The 21316-nt window shown below is 49.0% G+C and overlaps 1 protein-coding gene across 2 annotated transcripts in view; it reads left to right on the top strand.

Annotated features, from left to right (window-relative positions):
• SLC6A11 (solute carrier family 6 member 11) overlaps positions 1-21316 on the top strand; it is a 121336-nt gene that overhangs the window by 21645 nt on the left and 78375 nt on the right. For both annotated transcript variants that reach the window (XM_025376316.1, XM_025376317.1), the window contains one exon: positions 6629-6761. In XM_025376316.1, coding sequence (XP_025232101.1) covers positions 6629-6761 — 133 coding nt within the window. The remainder of the gene's footprint in view (positions 1-6628; positions 6762-21316) is intronic.

Raw genomic sequence — 21316 nt, 5'->3', positions numbered from 1 at the left:
GAAATGCAAGCTGTAACTATCCTTGTTGATACCTTTATACCCCTAGACAGTAAGTTCCCTAAGGTGGAACAGCCTGCTTATTCATCACTGTAGCGTGGACTGAATGAGTGTGTGATGCAGAGGCCTGAAATTCCTGCAGAGGAGGCCTGGCTGAGTCCCTGGCTTGGTTTAGGGGCCCCTGCTGTGGACTCTGTCAGAGTCCCCCGTGAATGTGGAGAGTGCAGGGGACTGTACTTCTTTCTTCCTGGAGAAGTGAGAGCAGACTCCCCAAGGCAGCGGCCAGCTCCCCGGCAGGGGCCAGGAAAGCACATTTGTTTTGGTGATGGGCCTTTTTTGGTTTGTGTGTTTGTTGCTTTGGGAGACCAGCAGGGCTATTTATAGCTCAGCCCCTCAGCGCCAGCTTTTAGGGCGGTCTCCAGGGCCCTGGCAGCACTTTCCGCGGTGGCAGGTTAAAGAAAGGTGATCTGTTTGCCGGCTCCGTGCGCGACATGAAGATGAGGCCACCCCAGGCTGGGCTGGGAGCTGTTCCCACGTGGCCCTCCTGGGTGCCAGGCTGGAGGGAGTTCTGCTCCAGCTCTGCTCTCCGTGCAAACCAGCCCTTGTGCTGGGAGCCGGAAGCTTCAGGTGGGACGCTGTTTCCTTCTCTCCAGACTCAGCAGCTGTGTGTATGTGAGCTGCCCAGAGGGAACAGACATGGGATTCCAGCCACTATCCTTTGACCATCAGGCACAGGAGAAGGCCTGAGTGAGAGACACCCTCTCAACCTTGGGCTCACTTTCTGGTGTAGCCAGAAGTTCTTGGCATCAGAAGAACTTGGTTTCAACTCTCAGTCTGGGGCAGGGCATGGTTGGCTCACACTTGTCATCCCAGTACTTTGTGAAGTCAGGATAGGAGGATCACTTGAGGTCAGGAGTTCAAGACAAGCCTGGCCAATATGGTGAAATCCTGTCTTTATTAAAAATACAAAAATTAGGCAGGCATGATGGCAGGCACCTGTAGTCCTAGCTACTCAGGAGGCTGAGGCAGGAGAATCACTTGAACCCGGGTGGTGGACGTTGCAGCAAGCCAAGATTGTACCACTGCACTCCAGCCTGGGCTATAGAGTGAGACTCTGTCTCAAAAAAAAAAAAAAAAAGACTCAATTTGGGCAAGTTGCTTCACCTCCCTGAGCTTCCTCATCCATGAAATGGATATAATCATGCCCCAGCAGTGGTGTTGCCATGAAGACTGAATGAAGCGAGATGGGGGAGGGTGTCAGGTGGTGCTGAGCACAGTGCTCACCACTGCCATCTCCTCCCAGTTCCGCTCCTTCCTCCAAGTCTCTTAATAAGGAAGGATGTAGTTTGCTTTTGAGCCACCCTCTTAGCTTCCCCCACTCCTTCCCTCTTGTTGAGTAGAAAGGACATCTCCATGCCTGGCTGGCCTAACACCTCCGCCTATGGATTCTCTCCCTTCCACCATCGTAAGGGCCTTCACTTCTTCTCCTCCTCTCTTATCCCCTGTTCCCTCCTGTTTCTGAAATTTCTCCCTTCTTCCATATCTTTCTGGTGAATTAGCCCAGTTACACCAACCTGAAAGCAAAACAAATGTGGATCAAACAACCCTTGTACCCTGTGGCCCCTTTAGCTGCTGCCACCTCTCCCTAACTCATCGTGGCTAAACTTCCTGAAGGAGCCACGTGGCTCAGGGTCTCACCTCTCATCTGCCCCCAGCCCAGTCTACTCTAAGATCAAACAGTGGCTCTCCGGGCCTCCTTACTGCTGGTCCCAAGTCCCGCAGGCATTGCCCTCTCACAAGGCTGGCCTGCAGCCTTTGCAGGTCAGCTACTTGCCTGCTGGAGATGCCCCTTCCTCTGCCTTGAGGATACCCCCTCCTTGGGTTGCTCCCCTGACTTTCTGCCCACTCCTTCCCTGCTTCTCCAAGGGCTACTCCCTTCCTTTTGCTGCCTTAAGATGTTGGGGTTCTGGGGGCTTGGTTGTAGGCCCCATCTTCCCCCTTCTCTGGTCTCCCGCGATACTCTGAAGGCTGAGGGCTCAGGTATGAATTCCCTGTCTGCATGTCGTTTCTGGGGGGCATTCAGAGACCCAGTAGCCTCTGGGCATTGCAGCAACCTGAGTGTCTTGCCAACAGCTCCACATCATCTTATCTAAAAGAATGATTGGCCATCATCTCTTCCTCTGTTCCGAGCACCACTTCACTCCTGCTCAGCCTAAAGACCCACCCTACCCATCCAAGGATCTGTGGTGTGAACCTGGTGTCAGCCTAGCCCTGGCTCTTTCCTGCCGCTGGCTGCCCCAGGCAGTCACCTTGTTCCTCTGCTGCTCTCCAGCCACCCATTCCTCTCTAGGACTATTCCCTTCCCTATTGCTTGCTCAAATGGAGGCAAACTCCTCTGCCCCACCCTGACCGTTCATTCTTCCCATGGCAGCCACAGTGTTCTAAAACGCACATCTGATGGGGTCTCACCACTGTTGAACACTTCCCTAGGCTTCTGTCACCCGCAGGAAGAAGCCCTGGCCCCTCAGCAAGGCTCACAGTCTAGCCCCTGCTCCCCATGTGGCCGCCTCCTCACCCTACTTCTCACCCAGCCCAAGCTGCACTCACCTAGCCCACCGTGCCCTTCTTTGGCCTTGTGGTGTTCTTCCCAGCCTCCTGGCTTTTGCCCTTGGGGGCCTTTCTCCTGCATATGCCCCCTCTTCTTTGCTAACTTTCCTCCTACCCTTCAGGACCCCCAAACCCCCACTCTGATACTGATCCCCACAGGGGTCTCCTGCTGTGCCTGGGAGCTTCCCCCACCTTTCTCTGTGCCCACCCTCTCCATGTGCTGCTGTTTCCTTATCTGCTTTCTCCACTAGACCACGGGCTCTTTAAAGACCCCCAGGCTTAGCTCCGTGTCTGGCACACCGATGATGCTTTCGTAAGTATTGTTTAAATAAATTACTGAATGTGTGAATGCCATGTTCCGTACACTCCTCTCTCCTAGTACACAAAGACATGTAAGACAGCTTTGGGGTGTGCATTTACTGTAGCTTTAATTTGTTAAGAAAGGAAAGTGGTGGGTGATGCTAGGGTTATGGAGGAATCAAGGCTGAAAGTGTGGGCTCTGGAGCCAAGATCCCGGGGCTCAAATCCAAGCTCTGTTTCTTGCTGAGGATGTGAGTTTGGGCAAGTTACTTCGCCTCTCTACACCTCAGGTTCGCTGTCTTTGAAATGGTGATGATAACTGTGCTCATCTCAAGAACTGTGGGGGAGGGTTAGATGCATTCATGCTTGAAAAGCCATTGAAGGTAGGTATCATTATTCCCATTTTACAGATGAGGAAGCTGAGACTCAGAGAGGTGATGCCGCTTCCCCGAGGTGGAGCAGCTGGTAAGGAGAGGGCTGGGATTTGAGCAGCTTCTGGGTGGAAAGCTCCAGATATACTACTCTACTATGGCCTGAAAAGGGTGCTTCGTGAAGAATCTGCTGTAGGGCCTGGCGCATAGTAGGTACACACTAAATATTACTCATGTAAACGGATCCCTCTGCAGAGACCCATCTAGGCTTCAGCATTTCCCGCTCCCTTAACAGTGTCGGGGGAGGTCTGTCTCTGGGTCCTTTTTGGCCAGGGTGTTGGCAGCAAACTCTTCCTTATTCAGACCTTTCTTCTGTCCCAGCATTTCATGGGGGAGGGTCATTAAGAAAGCTTTTTCCCAGGAAGAGCTGTGCCTTCTCCAAGTCTCCGGAGTTGAGTGCCCCAGCCCCCATCCTCTCAAAGGCTGCCCTTGTGGGTTTCAAAACAACCCCACTGCCCTACAGGCTGAGAACCTGGCCCCTGAGCCCCCTTTCCTTTAGAAACCAAAGGTCCATTCCTAGTTAAAGTCAGCGTTGGTAAAACCTGAGGAAAATAGTTTGAGGATGTTTTCAAACAGTGTCTGGTAAAACAAAAGAGCAATTCATCCTCCGTAGCTTTTAGTAATCTGCTTCCCATTCTGGGAATTAGATTGTTCAATTAAGCGAGAGGGTGCCGGAGCAGGCTGCATGACTCAAAAGTTTGCAGCATCCACATTGTGGAAGAGAGGGGATCTGAGCCAGCTTGTGCCTGGCGGGCCTGCCCCGCTTTCTCCCTCTGTCCCCATGCGGGTTCCAGTTTTCAGGTCCCAGGTTCAGAAAACAACTACTTCAACAAGAAGGCACGTGTGTGTGTGTGTGTATGTGTGTGTGTGTGTGTACATGCATGTGTGCATGTGCATACGCGTGCATACACCCCGGCTCAGTAGGGACCTCATGTGTTCCTCCAGTGACAAGCTCAGCATCTCGAGTGGGCTGGTGCAGAGTACACCTGGGCTGTTTCTGTCAGCAGCAGCCCTGATTCCTTGCAGCTCTGGGTTGTCCCTTGTAGTTCACCAGCTGATAGGCATTGGGGATGCTTTGGGTGGCCGTGTGTAAGGCAGGGTAAGCCCACACAGCTCTTAATCTGGGCAAAGGAGAGCCAGTAGGTACCTGAAATTCCTGCAGCATTTTGGGAGCCAGTGTGTTTCTCTGGGGAGAAAGTCCATCCCTTCGGTAACTTCTCAAGGGATCCATGACTTCCTCCCTCAAACCCCTCTCCTCCTCCCTCCAAAAAAAATAAGTTTAAAAATGATTCGGGTGGCATTTGGAGATCACTCCTTCATTACCAAAAACTGTACTTCTGTAGTGCTCAAGCCTTACTGTGTATGAGAACTCCTAGGGGAAATCACAAAGTGTAGCTCCCTGGGAGCCACTTTGCAAAGGTTGGGACCCAGTGGGTCTGTGGGGGTGCAGAAAGGTTTGTATTTCTGGCAAACCTTTGGGATCAGGGATCATGCCCAGGGATCATGCTCGGGAACATGCTACTCTGTTATACTCATAGATTCTCTTAAAGGCCTCATTTAATAAGGCCTGTGGTTTTAAAATGAATTAAAGCCAGAGACTGCTAAGACATAAGAAGCAAATAAAATAACAATTGTTATTATAATTAAATGGCTGCCTCCTTTCCTTCATAAATAACTGGGACCTTTTTTTGGTCCACCTTATTCTAGTAGAGAGCAAGGGCCATATGATGCTTATCTTTTTTATCCTAGGGTCTGACATAGTGCCTGGCACCTAGTAGGTGCTCAGTAAATGTGTATTGTATTTCAGTGGATGTTCCCATTTCTCCTGGCTAAGGGTATGAAAGCTGATTTCCTTTTGAGTAAATCTATGACTGCACACAGTCTGATTTTGTTTGGGGGCCTGCCTGATTTCTCTGGCGGGGCTGGGGCTGGAGGGAGCCTGTAGACCAGTGCTAATTGGTGTCATTGAGTAATTAATGCAGAATCAGGCCCTGAGCGGATTCCCAGGGAGACAGACACTGAGGGTGGCTTTCATGCTTGGTGGGATGGGAGCTCCTTTCTCAAAGGACGTTCCCAGAGTGCCGAGGCGACTGGCTTGGTCTGGTGGGGGTTGGTTTGGCAGCCGGAATGGGATTCGTGGAGCAAGCTTGGAGAGGGGGTTTGTGTTGGTGCCATAGTTCTGCACAATATGGAGCGTGGCGAGTTTGACTTTAAAGGAACACAAACCCCAGGCATGGGCTCTGAGAGCCAGGCCTGCGTCAACTCTGAAGAATTGATGGGTTCTGAGGGAAGTGAGCCTGGTGGCATTAGCTTAGCTCACCCAGAGTCCTCCCTGTCCTGTGGCCTGGGCCCTCTGGGAAGCCTCTACACTTTGGCATGATAGTCAAGGCTCCCCCTGGTACCACCTCTGCTTACCTTTCCTGCTGTTTCCTTCTGATCCCTGCACCCCAGCTTGCTGTTCCCAAAGCACACCATCCTCTACTTCTGGTCATGCCGTTCCTTCCACCTAAAACCATCTCTACTTCCTTCTTCTTCTGACCAAATTCCACTTACCTTTCACAATTTGGCTCACATATCACTTCTTTCAGGAAGCTCTCCCTGACCCGCTGTAGCAGTCAGGATATATTGGGTTATGCTGCAGTGACAAATGTCCCCAAAGAGCTCAGTAGCTTCAAGCAACAAAGTTATTTCCTGCTCAGACTATGTCTCTGACACAGTAGCAGGTGGTCACTCAGGAACTCAGGTTTTTCAAGGCTCTGTCTTGACACATGCTTCTGTAATGACAGCAGAGTTAGGGAGAAGAGATGATGGAGAACCATACCCCCAGTCTCTGGAAGCTTCTATCTGAAATGGCACGTGTTTTATTGTTGGTCAAACAATGGTCAAAGCAAGTCCTATGGCCCCCCTCAAGTTTGTCAGGGCAGGATGTAGGGGCTCCCTTCAGGGAGGAATATAGGATATTTATGGCTGGTAATATGATCTCCTGGGAACCCCAAGGTAGGCTGGATGCATCCTCCATCGGAGCCCTTTCCATGCTGTTCTTGTCCTACATTTGTAGACTTGCCTGTCTTTTTCCCCAGAGAATGAATCCATGATCCAAGGTCCAGAGGGCTGCGTCTTGTTCCTCTCGGAGGCCCCATGTCCTCCCCAGAGGAGACATTTGGCCCATGGTGGACGTGGGTGAATGAGCACATGGGCCAATCCCTGCTCCTCTGCAGCACTAGCTTTGCTGAAGATGGGCCAGCCCCAGCCCCAGCCCCAGCCCCAGTGACTCTCCACCCTACCTTCTGCAGGCGCCGGGTCTTGGCCATCTCTGATGGGATCGAGCACATCGGGAACCTTCGCTGGGAGCTGGCCTTGTGTCTCCTGGCAGCCTGGACCATCTGTTACTTCTGTATCTGGAAGGGGACCAAGTCTACAGGAAAGGTAAGAGGTCAATCTTCAAGCAGCTAATCGTGGCAGGGGAAGGCATGAGCTCACAGATGACCCAGAGAATAATGGGGAGTTCATGTTGCAGAGGCTAGCACTTAAGTTGGGAGGCGGGAGGAACACTGGACCAGAGTGAGCTCTACCCACCCTCAGCACTTATTGGCCGCCCACGTTAGGACAGTTCAATTTTACCTTCTGAGCCTCAGTTTGCGCGTCTATGAAATAATAAAGCCTTGCCCTGTCTGTCTTATTGAGTTGAGAGTTATACAAGGTAAGAGGGTTAAAGTGCTTTGAAAATTGGGAAATGCTGAACTACTACAAGGATTCTTTGGTAATGAAGACAGGGGTTCTAGGTGTGCATGAGGGCAGGTGATGCTGGCTGCCTCCACTGACAGACCCCAAGATCTCAGGGGTGTATTCCTCCCTCACCTGGAGTCTGGAGGAAAGAGAAACTGCTTCATCTTGCAGCCTTGCCGTGTCACCTGCACCATGCAGTCTCCCGGGTTGCTGCCTTACCAGGGAAGAGAAACTGGAGGAGGCTAGCTTTTAACTGCCATGGTCTGGGAGTTACACGTGGCTCTTCCACTCACAGGCTGTTGGCCAGAACCTGAGACACGGTGTCACCTACCTGAGACACGGTGTCACCTACTGCACAGGGGCTGGGAAGCAGAGGGGACCATGGGGACATTTGGGGAGTGAAAATGCTGTGCACTGCAAGGATCAGTACAGAGGTTAGAAACTTGCAGCCAAATCCAACTCACTTCTGTGTTTACTTTAAAAAGGCGGGGAGGGGAAGAATTCGTTGACAACATTTAAAAATCAGGATATTTCATGTGGAAAAAAAAAATCTGATTCTGGCATCCCTTGGAAAGTAAGATTTGGCAACCCTGGACTTGCCTGCCCACACAGCGGCATGTGTTTGAACTGAGCAGCTGCCACCTTCTTCCAGGGAGCTCTGGTTGGCCACAGTCCCCACCATTCCCTATCGCCGCCAATCCTGTGGCTGATTGTCGATGCCAATGGTTTCCTCATTTTGCTATTCATTTTTTTCTTACAAAAAAGGGGGAAATGAAGCATCTCTTATGCCTGGGTTGCACTGACCACATCCCTCCTTGCCTGCCTCCTTCCCATAGGCCATTGCTCATAAACTCTAAGTTCTTGGCTGGGGCTGCTGCTGGAGATAAAACCTCCAGGGAAACAGGAACTTAACAATTCTGGGCCCTTTTCCAAAAGATGTTCCCCTCAGCTCCCACAGTGGTGGGTAGGATGAAGAAGAAACTGCTAGAATGTTTGAGGTGGGCAGATCTGCAGGAAGGAAGCCAAGGTGTTCCGTGCTACGGGCTATCTGGAAGCTGAGGGTGCACTTAAAACAGTCACACAGATGCAGAGGGACCGCAGAAAGTAGAGCAGAGATTCTCATGTCCCTGCAGCCAAGGTGATTTTGCTTATATTTGCTTTTTGTAGTTTGTATCATGAAGAAAATAGGATTTTTCTTTTTCCAACTATAAAACTGTGTCATTATTGATCTACTTCTTCAGACTCCACACACAGTCTCCCATCGTCTTCCTTGCTGCCTCTTCCAGGAAAAAAGCTGGAGGGTATAAGAGTAAGGATTCAAACCCCAGGTCTGTCACTCTCTAGTCGTGACCTTGGGCATGTCGCTCCACTTCTCTGAGCCTCAGTTTCCTCTTCTGTAAGATGTGATTGATAAGTGAGCTTACCACCACATGAGGTGGTTGTGAGGATGAAATGCAAGGAGAGTTGAGTATGGCCCGTGCTCAACAGAGAGAGTAACTAATAGTAAATGCTGACTAAGTGGCAATCTTTAAAAATCTCATTATAAAGATAATTCAAGTTGTTGTTTCTGAGTATTTACTATATACTTAGCATTATTCAGCAGGTTTCTAAAGATGAATAAAACACAGCCTCTACCCTACCCAGACAATATATGAAAGTGCTTCATGAACCGTGAAGAGAAGGGAGGAGGTATCATGGTTGGTATTATTACTAATTCTGCTATGGTTACCACCTCTTGGGAGTTGACACAGAGGCCTGTGGGGCTTGGCGGGATGGCGGCTGTGCGTGGGTGCAGGAAAGGTTGCCTGCACGAGGCTTGTGTATAGACATGGTTGGACTGTTCCAGGACCTCATATGGCCTTGAGCTGCAGGCCCCAGACTGTGGGCTGCAGCAGTGCGGTTTTGCTTAGCCAGCAGGAGAAGACTCAGTCCGGTAGTGGGGCCCTTCGCTGCTGACTGGGCAATTAAGTCTGAGCGCTGGAGAATTCTAATGCAAAGAACTGAGTTCGACGAAGGGCCGACAGCTAGAATCTCAGAGATTTCACAAGAGGCTTATGGGGAAGGCAAGGGAGTGAACACTTATCCACTGCTTTCCACTCCCTGGCATCTTGCAAGAGCTACAGATCCTCACAGCCTGGCGAGCTGCTGCCTCTACCTTACCAGTGGAGAACCTGGGGCTAAGGGAGGGCGGGCAGCCTGGCCATCGTTGCATAGTGACCCTGCTTCAACACTGACCCCAGGCAACTCCCTCCTTGCCTCCCCCTGGACTCTCAATTAAGATGTAGAACATTGTGTTGTTTTGAGTGGTGTCTTTTCACACATCTTCCCTGAACCTCGTTTTTCTCATCTCTGGTAGGAGTGGTAGTGATGGCAGCATGATAATTATCAGTAGTAATGGTTAATATTTATGAGTGCTTCCTTTGTGCTTCTCATGCCTACTGCATTTAGGCTTTGAACAGCCCCATGAGATGGGGGCTGTCGTTATCCCCATTTTACAGATGAGGAAACTGAGGCATGGAGGGATCAATAATTTGCTCAAGGATCCTCCAGTAGGAAGCAGAAGACTGGGATTAACTTCCAGCATTGGGGACCATGCAGTCCATGTCCTGGATATACTGTCATACCTGTCATCTGTGATGGGAGGACTATGGTGATTTTCTTATGGACTGGTTATGAAGAGGTATTTAATGAGATAGCACATAGTAGGTGCTCAAGGATTATTGGCTGCAGCTCTTTCTAAATGGTGCTTTTAAGGGAAATGCTGAAACCAGATGAGCCAAGTAAGTATTTTCCTGAAGACTGGGTTTCTCCTCCAAGTGTCCTGTGCCCAAGGCCAGCATTAGTATCCTGGATGAGATGCAGTTTGCTGGAGCTGTAAGAATCCTTAGAAATGGTTTGGTTCACCTCTGCCCTTATTTTATGGATGAAGAAACTGAGACTCAGAGAGTGGAAGGGCTTGCCTGAGGTCACATAGTGAATAAGTATCAGGCCAGGAGTGACAGCCTGGTCCCCAGTTTCCCAGCTTGTTATGAATGATGAGGTTCTGTGGGGGCACATCTGGCAGTTTAGAGAAACCCCAAGTCCGTGAATTGATAGGTAGGCTTTTCAGGGGAGGATCTGGCACTTTTGTTCCTGTTTACAACTTGCTTCACTTTGGAGACGAGCCCAGCACCCAAAGGTTTTTTTGTGTTCTGTACAAAAACAGCTAAAAATAAAACATGGGGTCATTTGAAACTTCCCAAGTGGGCAGAGGTCACCCCTGCCCCTGGCCTGTGGGAACCTAGCCAGATCCTTTTTCACGAGGCTGTTCGAATAGGAAGAAACCCATCTCCCAGCTATTGTCCAGCTGCGACTAGCTTTGTGTTCCCTCTTCATCTCTTCCCTGAAGTTCCAGCTTGCTGCCCATACTCAAGCCTCAGCACAAATTTCCATTTATAATAAATGTTTGTTAATTCAAGAAAAAGTCCCCAGACCCCACCTATCTCCAAGGGATAGTAAAACAATATCCCCAACTTTAAGTCAATTCAGTGAGCATTTCACCTGCTCAGGGAGGCAGACACTGTAGACCTGGCCTTTCAGCAGGTGGTTCTGTAAGTGAGGATTTGGGATCAGGTCATGAATAAGTTGATCTGAAATGGGGCTATAACAACACCAGAGGTGAAGTCCTAGAAGCACTGGTGTTAGCGTCTCCCTGCCGGGACAACATCCACACATGTTCTTCTCCACGAACCCCCTTGGGCACCTCCCAGTATGCCTCACAATCTTTTGACGTTAGGCATGTGGGATTTCCCCCAACCTCGGGGTCTGATGAGCAATCTGTTCGCTCAGAAGCAGTTTTTTTAGTTCTTGCTCTAGACACTACTGGAAATTTCAGAAATCTCCTATTTAAAAAAAGCCTTTCTCAATTGTGTGTTAAGTCCTGCGAAAACATAGGATTCTAAAGTGCTTGCTTTCTTCAGGAGAAAACTTCCAGACTGTTTGTATCTTCTGGATGATGCAAAGTTTCAGTTTGGATAATTGGAGTGGGGATAATTGAAATTAAGTGACCAGAAAGTGGAGACGTCTTTGTGATTTTCCTGTGTCTTTGTTTTTTTCATCAATTGAATCCATCTTGCCCATTCCTGTCACCAGCTCCTTCTCCTGGTCTCCTGGGTCTGAAACCACTCAGGCATGTTGGATACCTCTCATCCAATTATTGACCAAGTCTATTTTTGTTTAAAAAGAAAAACACCAAAAACATCCTGTCCTCTCCATTTTTGTTTCCCACCCACACATTCAAGAAACATTGAACCTTCAGTAGTTCCCTAGTACCTCCAGAATGAAAATTGCCCTTAGAATTTCCCATTTGCACAAACATTGCAGACATGCAGAATGATAACAACTGAAATGCTTTATATTCTATGAAACAACAATTTCACATAAATTCAGAATTGTAAACTCTATCTTAGGCCAAAGCATGCACAGCAATATTAATGTTTTGTGATATTTTTCTAGTATCTCTGTGCATATTTGTTGAAGCCAAAAAAAAAAAAAAAAAACCTTTTCATTACTGTGTGTCCTTCTCTTGTGGTTTTGGTAAGCTTTAATCTAATCCAGGGATTGGCCAACTATGGTTTTAGGGCCAAATCCAGTCTGCGGCCTGCTTTTGTAAATAAAGTTTTAATGGAACACAGCCACATCCATTCACCCACATATTATCCCTGGATGTTTTTGTGTTTCTACGGAGGCAGCGTGGAGTAATTGCCGTAGTGTGGCCCATAAAACCTAATATATCTGTGACCTGGCCCTTTATAGAAAAAATTTATGGACTGATGGTCTAATTTATTAAAATAATTTATGCAAACAAATTCTCACTTAACAAGAAGCTAATATGTAAATTGCTATCACCCAAAGTGTGAACTATTTCAAATATTAAAAAGCAACATGATGGTTTTCAGTGGAGAGCTTTTCTAAAGGATCCTTAAAAATTTCACTCCAGCCTTCCAGCCCCAAATGGGATATTTCCCATGTCCACATGTTCACTTGCTAGAGAGGTTGCTCATTCACTCGCTTATTCATTCACTCACCCAGCAAGTATTTACTGTGTACCTGCTACACCAGGCACCAGGCTGGGGATTCTTTTCAATGGCCAGTGAACCAGACCATGGGGCTTACCATGGGCTAGAGAGATGGAAGATAAACCAGCAACATAAGTACAGTGAGAGGAAGCATGGGGCTGGGAGAGGGAAGCATGAGGGCAGGTGTCCTCCTCAGAGAGGTCAGGGATGGCCTCTGTCTGTGATGAGAAGGATGGGACGGGGCCAGTGAGTGGCATATGTGAAGTCTCAAGTGGGAAGGACCTGGTGAACTTGTGAGGCAAAGCAAAGTCAGTGATTGAGAAAGATGGTGGCATGAGATCAGAAGGGAAGCGGTGGGGGTCAGGCATTGCTGAATTTTTTCTAAGTGCATTGGAGAACCACTGCAGGTGTTCCAAAAGGGATAGCACAGTCTCTTTTCATCCCTGCAAGCTGGCTCTGGCTGCTTGTTGTGAATGGACTGGTGGGGAGTGGTGGGGCTGTGGCAGGGTGTGGCCCTGTTAGCATAGGACCAGGGAGGAGGTGGCAGGAGAATGGAGAGAGGTGGTCAGATCAGAGACACCTCTCGGGGTTTCATCCTTGTTCTTCAGGGCCTGGTTCCATATAAGATTTTGAGACCTTGCTGTCCTTTGCCTTTTGAACAGGCGTGGCTGACCCGACCTTTGGCCCGGACACTGCCCTTGCAGACAGCCACCTCCACCTAGCAGACAGTCGAGTGTCCCCCCACTCTGCCCCTATACCCTCCCCAGCTGGCTCCTGTTCCTTGCTCTCCCTACTGCCTGGTTCCTTCTTCTGTCCTTCTCTTGGTGGATGATTTATGGATTTTTCCCCCTCATTTCCTGGTCTCCAAGAGCAGTGGCTGGGAGGGGAGGGTGCTTCAGAAACAATTCTGGTCCCTTCACCGCCTCCTCCTATTGCCACTTTAAAGGAAGCAGGATTAACTGGGATTTTAAGAAGAATCATGCCTTTTCACTGCTTTGGGGCTCTGTTTTTATTCTTTTCAAAGCTCTAGGACACCAAGGCAAGGAAAAAAAAAACACACACACACACAGACAGACAGACACACTCACACAGAAACAGCTGCAAAGAGCCTTGAATTGATTTTTTTCTTTCCCTTCCTTCATTCACCCACAAGTAGAGGAATTGGAGGTGGCACAGGACTCTTAAGCAGATCGTGTCGTCTGGAGGATGGTCATTGCAAGGCCGAGGCCTGAGTGGCGCCTTCTTCCCTCCAGGCCCTGCTCCAAAGCCTTAACTCATTCAGTGCTCACAACAACCCTATGCAGAAGGTGTGAGGATCGTCCCCATTTCACAGATGAGAAAACAAAGGTGCATGGTGCGTAAGCCTTAAGATCACAATGGGGGGATGCTCTCAGAGCCCATCATGGCTTACCATGGTGTAAGCCAGCAGGTCTTGGATCTGCAGATGGAGGCATTTCTCAGAGGGGCTGCAGGAGGCTCCTCCCCTCCCCTACTGCCACCAAGGTGGGCTGGAGCACCAGCAGGGAGAGCCATCAGGAGCCCCACACAGAAAATTTATTCTACAGGAGCACCCTATTAAGTGTCTAATGGCTCAATGAGGCATAAAGCAGGAGTAGAGGGGGGCTGGGGAAATAAAAGGAAGGGATGTGTGAAAGAGCAGAGGACAGGCCCAGGAAAGGAACTGGGCAGCGCTGTCTCTGGGCCCTCAAGTGGCCTTTGTTGCAGTCTCAAGTGAGAGGAGAGCTGCCTTGGTGGCAGGACTCTCCCAGGGGCCAGGACTGATGTCTGCATTCAGAGAGGAAACTAGAGCGTTCATGAGATGCATGCAGAACGCCTGGGCGGCCAAACAGGAGAGCCCCTGCCCCGGGGCCCTGAACCCGAGGACACCGAAGCTGCCATACCGTTGGGAGCACTTCTCACACCACTGTGGTTTGGGGAGAGCGGTAGATTGTGACATTAAGTCAAAAGAGTTCAGCATCTTGATTCAGCCCTTTCTCTGGCCTTGAATGACAGGGCTTCACCTTTAGCAGGAACCCTGGCAGCAAGGAAGCTTGGAAAGGAGGGAAGTTTTGCGACTTGGTAATACCGTCTTTATTAAAGCACAAAGGCCCCCCAAAGTCCCAGTGATTGCTGGGTGGGAGGGGGTCCTGTGGCTGGCGGCCTGGAGAAGGCCAGAAGTCCCAGTGGCAGGGGCGGGCAGTGATGCTGCAGTTAACCCTTACCGAGCCCCTCCTGGCACCTGGTGCCTATGCAGTCCTGTCCCTGTGCACATGGGTCTCCCTGGGAAACCGGAAGCCACCCTCCTGTTTGGCAGGCACCAAATATTCAAAGTGGCTTTGCTCTCAGTGCAGGATGAGGCACAGTGCTTTGGAAAACTAAGCCAGAAACGAGTGGGGAATTTGTTTTGTGTTTACTGAATATTAGCTCTGTGCTAGGTGCTATGGAGAATGGTAAAAGAATGATTAGCTCTCAAGAATTGGGGAAATAAGAGAAGATGAGGCACAGATGGTGGGGGGAGTGGAACGAGCAGGAGCTGGGAGTCGGGAGCCCTGCCCCACCACTTGCCAACTGTGTGAGTTAGTGTGGGCCAACCAGGGCTGTTTCACCTCTCTGGGCCTCAGTTTCCCCTTCTGTCAGGGTTAAAGCATGACGCATGCAGTGACAGTGGAGTGTTGTTACTTGTGAAAGAATGAGCCCAGGCTGGGATGATTGAGTCAGGTGAGCCTGGCAGCCAAGGTGGGCTGCAGTGAAGAAAGATACCCTGGGGCCAGCATGTCTGGGCAGCTCCAGGCAGGGGGACCTGTGAGCCGCCTTGGACAGATGTGGCAGGAACAGTGATGAGCTAAAGCTCAAAGGGGCATTTGAGGTAGCAGGGAGAGATAACACAAGCCTGAGACTGGATGGCTAAGCCGCAGCTGGCATGTTGCAAGGGCACCCCCACTTGCTGTTGCCTGCGGGCAATGACCCACTCGCCCCAGTGCAGTCAGGATTGATGTGGAGCTGGGTCCCCCTCCAGAGCACCTGCCAAGGCCACCCCTCCCCTCCATCCCTCTTGCCACCCGTGTCAGTTGGCATCCAACCAGAGAAGCAGAACCAGTAGGAGATACAGAGGAAGAGCTCGAGTGGAGGAATTAGTAACTGTGGGGGCAGGCCATCGGGAGAGGTAGGCTGGGACTCTCCACGCAGCTGAAGCTGCTGTTCACAGGCAGAACTTCTTCCTCATTGGGGAAGTCTCCACTCTGCTCTGTAGGCCTTTCCTCTGAGTGACTGAGCCTACCCCGGTTATCCCACATAATCTCCTGGATGTAAAGTCACCTGACCGTGGATGTGAATCACATCTATGAAATACCTTCACGGCAACACCTTGATTCATGTTGGATGGATGACTGGGAACCATAGCCTTAGCCACCTTGCACATGGCAGAGCCAGCACAGTACCTTCATGCAGGCATGCCCTGTCTCACACCTGGATGGTAGCACCAGTGGGCCACCCTACTGTGTACCCTGCCGGGGTCCTGGCTTTCTTGTGTACCATGGCCAGACGCAGCTTCCTTCCATATGGCTTTCATTGTGTAGCTCTCCCCTCAGAACCTGGCAGTAACTCCCCGTCACCTATGGCACTGACACTGATTTTCAGAAATTGTCCAAACAATACTTTTAACAAGCTATTTCTAATCAAAATAATAGTCTCACTCATGTCTCTAATTCCAACACTTTGGGAGACTGAGGCAGGCAGATCACCTGAGGTTAGGAGTTCAAGACCAGTCTGGCCAACATGGCGAAACCCCGTCTCTACTAAAAATACAAAAAATTAGCCAGGTGTGATGCTGCATGCCTGTAATCCCAGCTACTCGGGAGGCTGAGGCAGGAGAACCACTTGAACCTAGGAGGCGGAGGTTGTGGTGAGCCGAGATCGCACCACAGCACTCCAGCCTAGGCAACAAGAGCGAAACTCCATCTCAAAAAAAAAAAAAAAAAGAAAAAAAGAGAAAGAATAGTTCCCTCCAATCCCACCACTATACATTCTCTCCTTGTTTGTGTGTTGCCTTCTAATCCTTAGCATGTGTAATCAGAGCTAACACTGCGGGAGGCTTGGCCACAGCCAGGCGTTGTGCTAAGCACCATGCAGCATCTTCTCTGTTAATTTTCCCAGCAGCCTCCCAGGATCTCATGCTGTTATCCCCCTCCTGCCTTTTATAAGGCAGAGAGAGGCTGAGGAAGCCACTCGAGGTCTCAGAGACAGTACGTAATAGAGCCAAGATGCAGATGCACATCTGTCTGATTTGAGTCCTTGCCTTAATATCACTCCTGAGCCCAGCATTCAACGTCCTTCTCTGTTTCAGTCCAGTCTCCCTACCTCCTGTAGTGTAGACTTATAACTTTTCTGTATGTTTATACACACGTTTGACCCATTATAAAATAAGCTCCCAAAGGACAGACTGCCTGGTGCTGAACCAGGTGCCTAAATAAAAAATGGTGAATAGGTGAGTAGATGGATGGGTGCGTGAGTAGATGTGTGGATGGGTGCGTAGATGGATGGGTGAACGGGTGGGTAAGTAGATGGATGGGTGGGTGAGTAGATGGATGGGTGGGTGGGTGAGTGAGTAGGCGGGTAGGTAGATATGTGGGGAATGGGGAGATGGGTAGGGGCGCAGTGAATAGCTATGTGGATGGATAGACAGAGGGCTAATCAGCAAATTCAGTCCTCTAACTTTACTAATGAGGCTGTGATATGCTTGAGAACACACGAGTGACAATTAGCTAAGTAAATATCTCCCGTTGATACAAGCACCCTGTGGAGTAGATACTAATCACCCCATTTTGCAGATGTGAAAAACTGAGGCTCTAAAGGTTTAAGTAATGGGCTGAAGTCAATTTTTAGTGGCAGAACTATGATAATGAATCCAGAGCAACTTTCTGCCTCTAGAACACTGCACAGACCTAGATTCTCCATCCCTCACTTCTTCATCTCTTTTGTTTCCGCCACACCCTGCTGTCTTCTGCTCCTGCAGGAAGCCTTCCCTGACTTCTCCTACCCTCATCCTTCTCGGCCATCTCCTCACTCCTGCCATAGCTCTTAGCAGCAGCAGCATCCAGCTGAGCATCCCTAAGTTTGCCTCTTGTGTCTCTGTCAAGCTTGTGGGTCCAGGGAGATTTCTTACTCCATGAGACAAATATTTACTAAGCCTGTCCTGTGTACCATGTCCTGTGCCAGGCACTGCAGATACCAACTCTAAACAAGATTACAGGCTGGAGTGCGAGTCAGACTAGTAAACAGACAGTTACAAAATCTCCCTGTGGTAAAGAAAAATATGACCCTGGGGAGCCAGTGGTGTTAAGCTGAGGTGTGAAATGTGGATAGTTGTTAATTTCCCAGAAGCAGGAGAAGTAGGGGATTCTAGGGAAAAGAAACCATGTGTACAATGACCAGAAAGCTTACCTCCTTCCCTTTTCCCTCTTTCCTCTCTTCGGTTTTCCTTCCTCTGCCTATGTTGATTGGGAACCTATTGCATGCCAGGGACTCTAAGAGCATGTATTTTTTTATTCCTAGTGTGAGCCACATGGGATGTGCTATGAGTGGTCACTTGTTGATTGATTCCATCAGCCAGCAAGTCTGTGATGCCTGTCATGTGCTAGCACCCATTTGATTGATTGGAGTGAAAATGCTAGCATTTCCTGGCAGTCACTCAACCAATTGCTCTTCTCCCTCACCCCCAGCGGAGGCTAAGGGAAGAGCAGAGGGAAAACTTGTCTTGGGGAAAAGGAGTGACAATCAAGAAAGGATTGATAGAAATTGTGTGTGGTTCTGAGAGTGCAGCTCTAGGTGCGAGACCCTTGTCTGATAACCAGGAGCAAATGGAGGGAGACTGCAGGTTGAGAAGGAAGCAGGGAAATGATGGGAAGAGAGAGTCCCGAAAGCAGTGGAGTCAGACAGACCCAGGTCCTTCCTGCTGAGCTGAGGCACATCATTTGCAGAGCACTGCTGGACTTTGTCCTGGGCCCTCTACTTTCATGATTTAACTTAACCTTCACAATAGGCTGTCAGGCGAGTGTTGGCAAATCCACTTTACAAATGAAGATATTGAGGCCCAGAGAGGTAAGTGATGTGCACAGGGTCCCACAGCTGGTGGAGGAGTCAGGATTTAAACCCAGGTCTTCCAAGGTGGACCCTAAAACCGGTGCTTTTCTCCCTGGTACCCACAGAGTCCTCAACAAGCATGGGCCCTCCCTCCCACCCACCAGGACAAGCGCTTATGATGTGCCGGGTACCTGTGGTGGGCTGGGTAATTTGAAAATGAATGGGTGGAAGAGAGCAGAGCCCATGGGCTCCACCACCTCTGGAACCAGGCAGGCCCAGGTCTGAATGGTTGCTCTGCCTCCCCGGTGACCTTGGGCACAGGCCTTCTTTTCTTCTGAGCTGTTTCCTCAGCTTTACCGGGGGCACTGAGAGCCCCCCACCTCACGGGTTGTTATAAGGCTCAAGTGAGGCGATGTGTCGAAATGCTCCCCCATGCTCGTATGCAGGGAACACCCCGATGTAAGTCTCATCATTATTGCTTGTAGTTTTTACAAATCCATGCTCCAACATCAAAGTGGTCTCGATTTAGTGGGGGAAGTAAGATTGGATTCACTCAACTGAAGATAATCAACATGATTCTGGAGTAAGTATTATCAAATCCTGGCACAGTCTGTGTTGGTACCGAGTTTGGATAAGGAGGTTATAGTGGCCCGGGGTGGTCTGGAAAGACCTCCTGGAAGAGGTGTGATTTCAGCATCACTTTGAGCAAGGGGAGGGGCTAGAACTGGACCTCACATTGGAGGAGGGTTGTGGAAAGGTAGAGCCAAGGATGGCTATAGAGGTTGGGAAGCCATAGGCTGGGCCAGACTTCAGAGTAGAGGAAGCACAATTATCAGAGGAAGGTCCCATGGGCAGCGGGGAGCCATTGATGTTCCTGAGTAGGGGGTGTATTTTGGGAAAGTGGAGGTGGCACCAACAGGCTTCACATTGTGCTCTATGCTGGGTAGCAGCTGTCTTCCTTCCTGTTTGACAACCCCTGGTGTGTAATGAACTAGAACCCCCAGTGAGAACATTGGAGCAGACAATAATTCACTCGGCTGAAGCCACACAAGAGTCTTATCCTGAATCACAATTAAGTTGTGTCATAATTGTGATCGGCTCAGTATATTGATAATAATAGTACCAACACCCAGGAAACAAATGCTTGCTCTATGCCAGCCTTGGTGCCAGGGCTTTTACAAGCCACTCACAGACCCTGCACCCCTTGTTTGTGACAAGGATTTTGTAACATGGCTTTTGTCACCCTGAAATGCAACTCATAAATAATCTGCACAGTTACGTTCAAGAAAATTGATATGATGCCCTAGCTATATTATAAAGGAAAAGCAAAAAGAGAGCAAATTATAAATAAAACAGCATGTATTTCAATATGTAAATGCTCGAGCACACAAGAAAACATAATGAAGTAGTCAGGTGCTGGCACCAGCTTGTAAAAAATACATATGGATGTGAGACAAGAGAGCCGATGCACCACTGAATATTGTCCATACTTTTTCTCCATGTTTTACATCTTTAAAAAAGAACTAGTCACATATGTTATTATAGAATCACCATGAATGCAATAGCTGAAATAGTGACTAATACAATGGTGGTTGTGTCAATCACTCACATTCCGTGGACAGTGCAGCCATTAGTGACATGATTTTCTGAAATGATGAACAATGCTTGGTAAAGTACTGAGTTAAAGAGACAGCCTTTCCTCACTTTACATGGTAATTGCATTTCTGGAAAATTCAGTCTATATTAAAATGAGGTTAAAAAAAACTTCGAGGATATATGTAAAACAGAGTTAGCTTCTCACTCGAATAATTATAAACAGCTCCTCCCCACCCCACAGGAAGTGGCACATGCGGAAATCTTGAGAAGCAGGAGAGTTTTTTGCTGTGTGAGGATGGCCCCACACACTGTAGGATTCTCAACATCTCTAGTTATTGGCCATCAAATGCATCACCTCTATCTTTATGATGACTCGAAATGCCTCTACATGTCTCCAGGTTGACCCTTAGAGGATGTACTGCTCTTGTTGTGACCACTAACTTACGTTATGTCATTTAATCTTCACAATAATTCTTTGAAGTAGTTATTTTTGTTTCCACTTTGTAGGTGGGCACACTGAGACTTAGCGAGGTACAGTAACCTGCTCAAGGTCACAGAGCTGGGACTGGAACCCACTCTGTTTCTCTATCTCACTATGGCATTTAATACTGTGTTATTGTTTTACAGAGCTATGTGCCTTCAAATTAATTCAACATACACTTATTAAACACCTACTGGTTTTTAGGTATTCTGGTAAGTCAAGGAGATATAAAGGCAAATATCTAAGACTTGGTCCTGTGCAGCATGTGGGATTGTCCAGAGAGAGAGAGAGAACATGGCTCTGGAAAGGAATGGAACAAGTTCTTTATCCCCAGAATGGGCAGCCCTTGAGGGTGTATGAAGAGAAGCAGGCTGGATTGGTAGGTAGAGATCAGCTTATGAAGGGCTTGTAGACAAGCCTGGTAAGAAATGGAGAGCAATGCAGAGGCACCAGAAGGCTTAAAGCCAGGGGATGCTATGACCAAGCTTTATAAAAAGACCACCATAAAATGTGGCATGTGGAATGAATAGGAGGGGCTGAGACCAGAACACAAGCCATTCAGTAGTTTGGGTAGGAGATAGTGACAACTTTGAGGTGGAGAGAAGAGTAAGTATTTGTGAAATATGCAAGAGTATGAGTCAGCCCTCTGTGACCCAATGTAGAGGGTAAAGGAGACACAGCAGCCCCAGATGAAGCCTGGCTTTCTGGCTTGAGTGCCCAGTGCTCAGTGGTGCTGGTAGGTGAAATGGAGAAATATGGTAGCAGGCCGAGTTTTGGCTGGAGTTGAGGGAGACCATTCTTTGGGGACCCATTAAGTCTGCAATGTCTGTGACTCTGCAGGTAGAGATGTTTGGGTAGCAGACAGGTATGTCTGAGCTCAGATGGAGTGGAATTGTTAGCATATATGTTAGGATTTCTTTACCTGGAGCCCGTGGATGTTTCAACGTGTCCATGAACCCCTTGGAATTGTATAAAAATTCTGAGATTGTGTGATATATACATTTTTCTAGGGTGAGGGTCTGTAGATACCATCGTGTTTTTGA

Source organism: Theropithecus gelada, chromosome 2 (assembly GCF_003255815.1).
Source record: "Theropithecus gelada isolate Dixy chromosome 2, Tgel_1.0, whole genome shotgun sequence".
Lineage (NCBI taxonomy): Eukaryota > Metazoa > Chordata > Mammalia > Primates > Cercopithecidae > Theropithecus > Theropithecus gelada.
The sequence above is the reverse complement of the archived record's forward strand: the minus strand, read 5'-3'. Positions and strand labels throughout refer to the sequence as shown.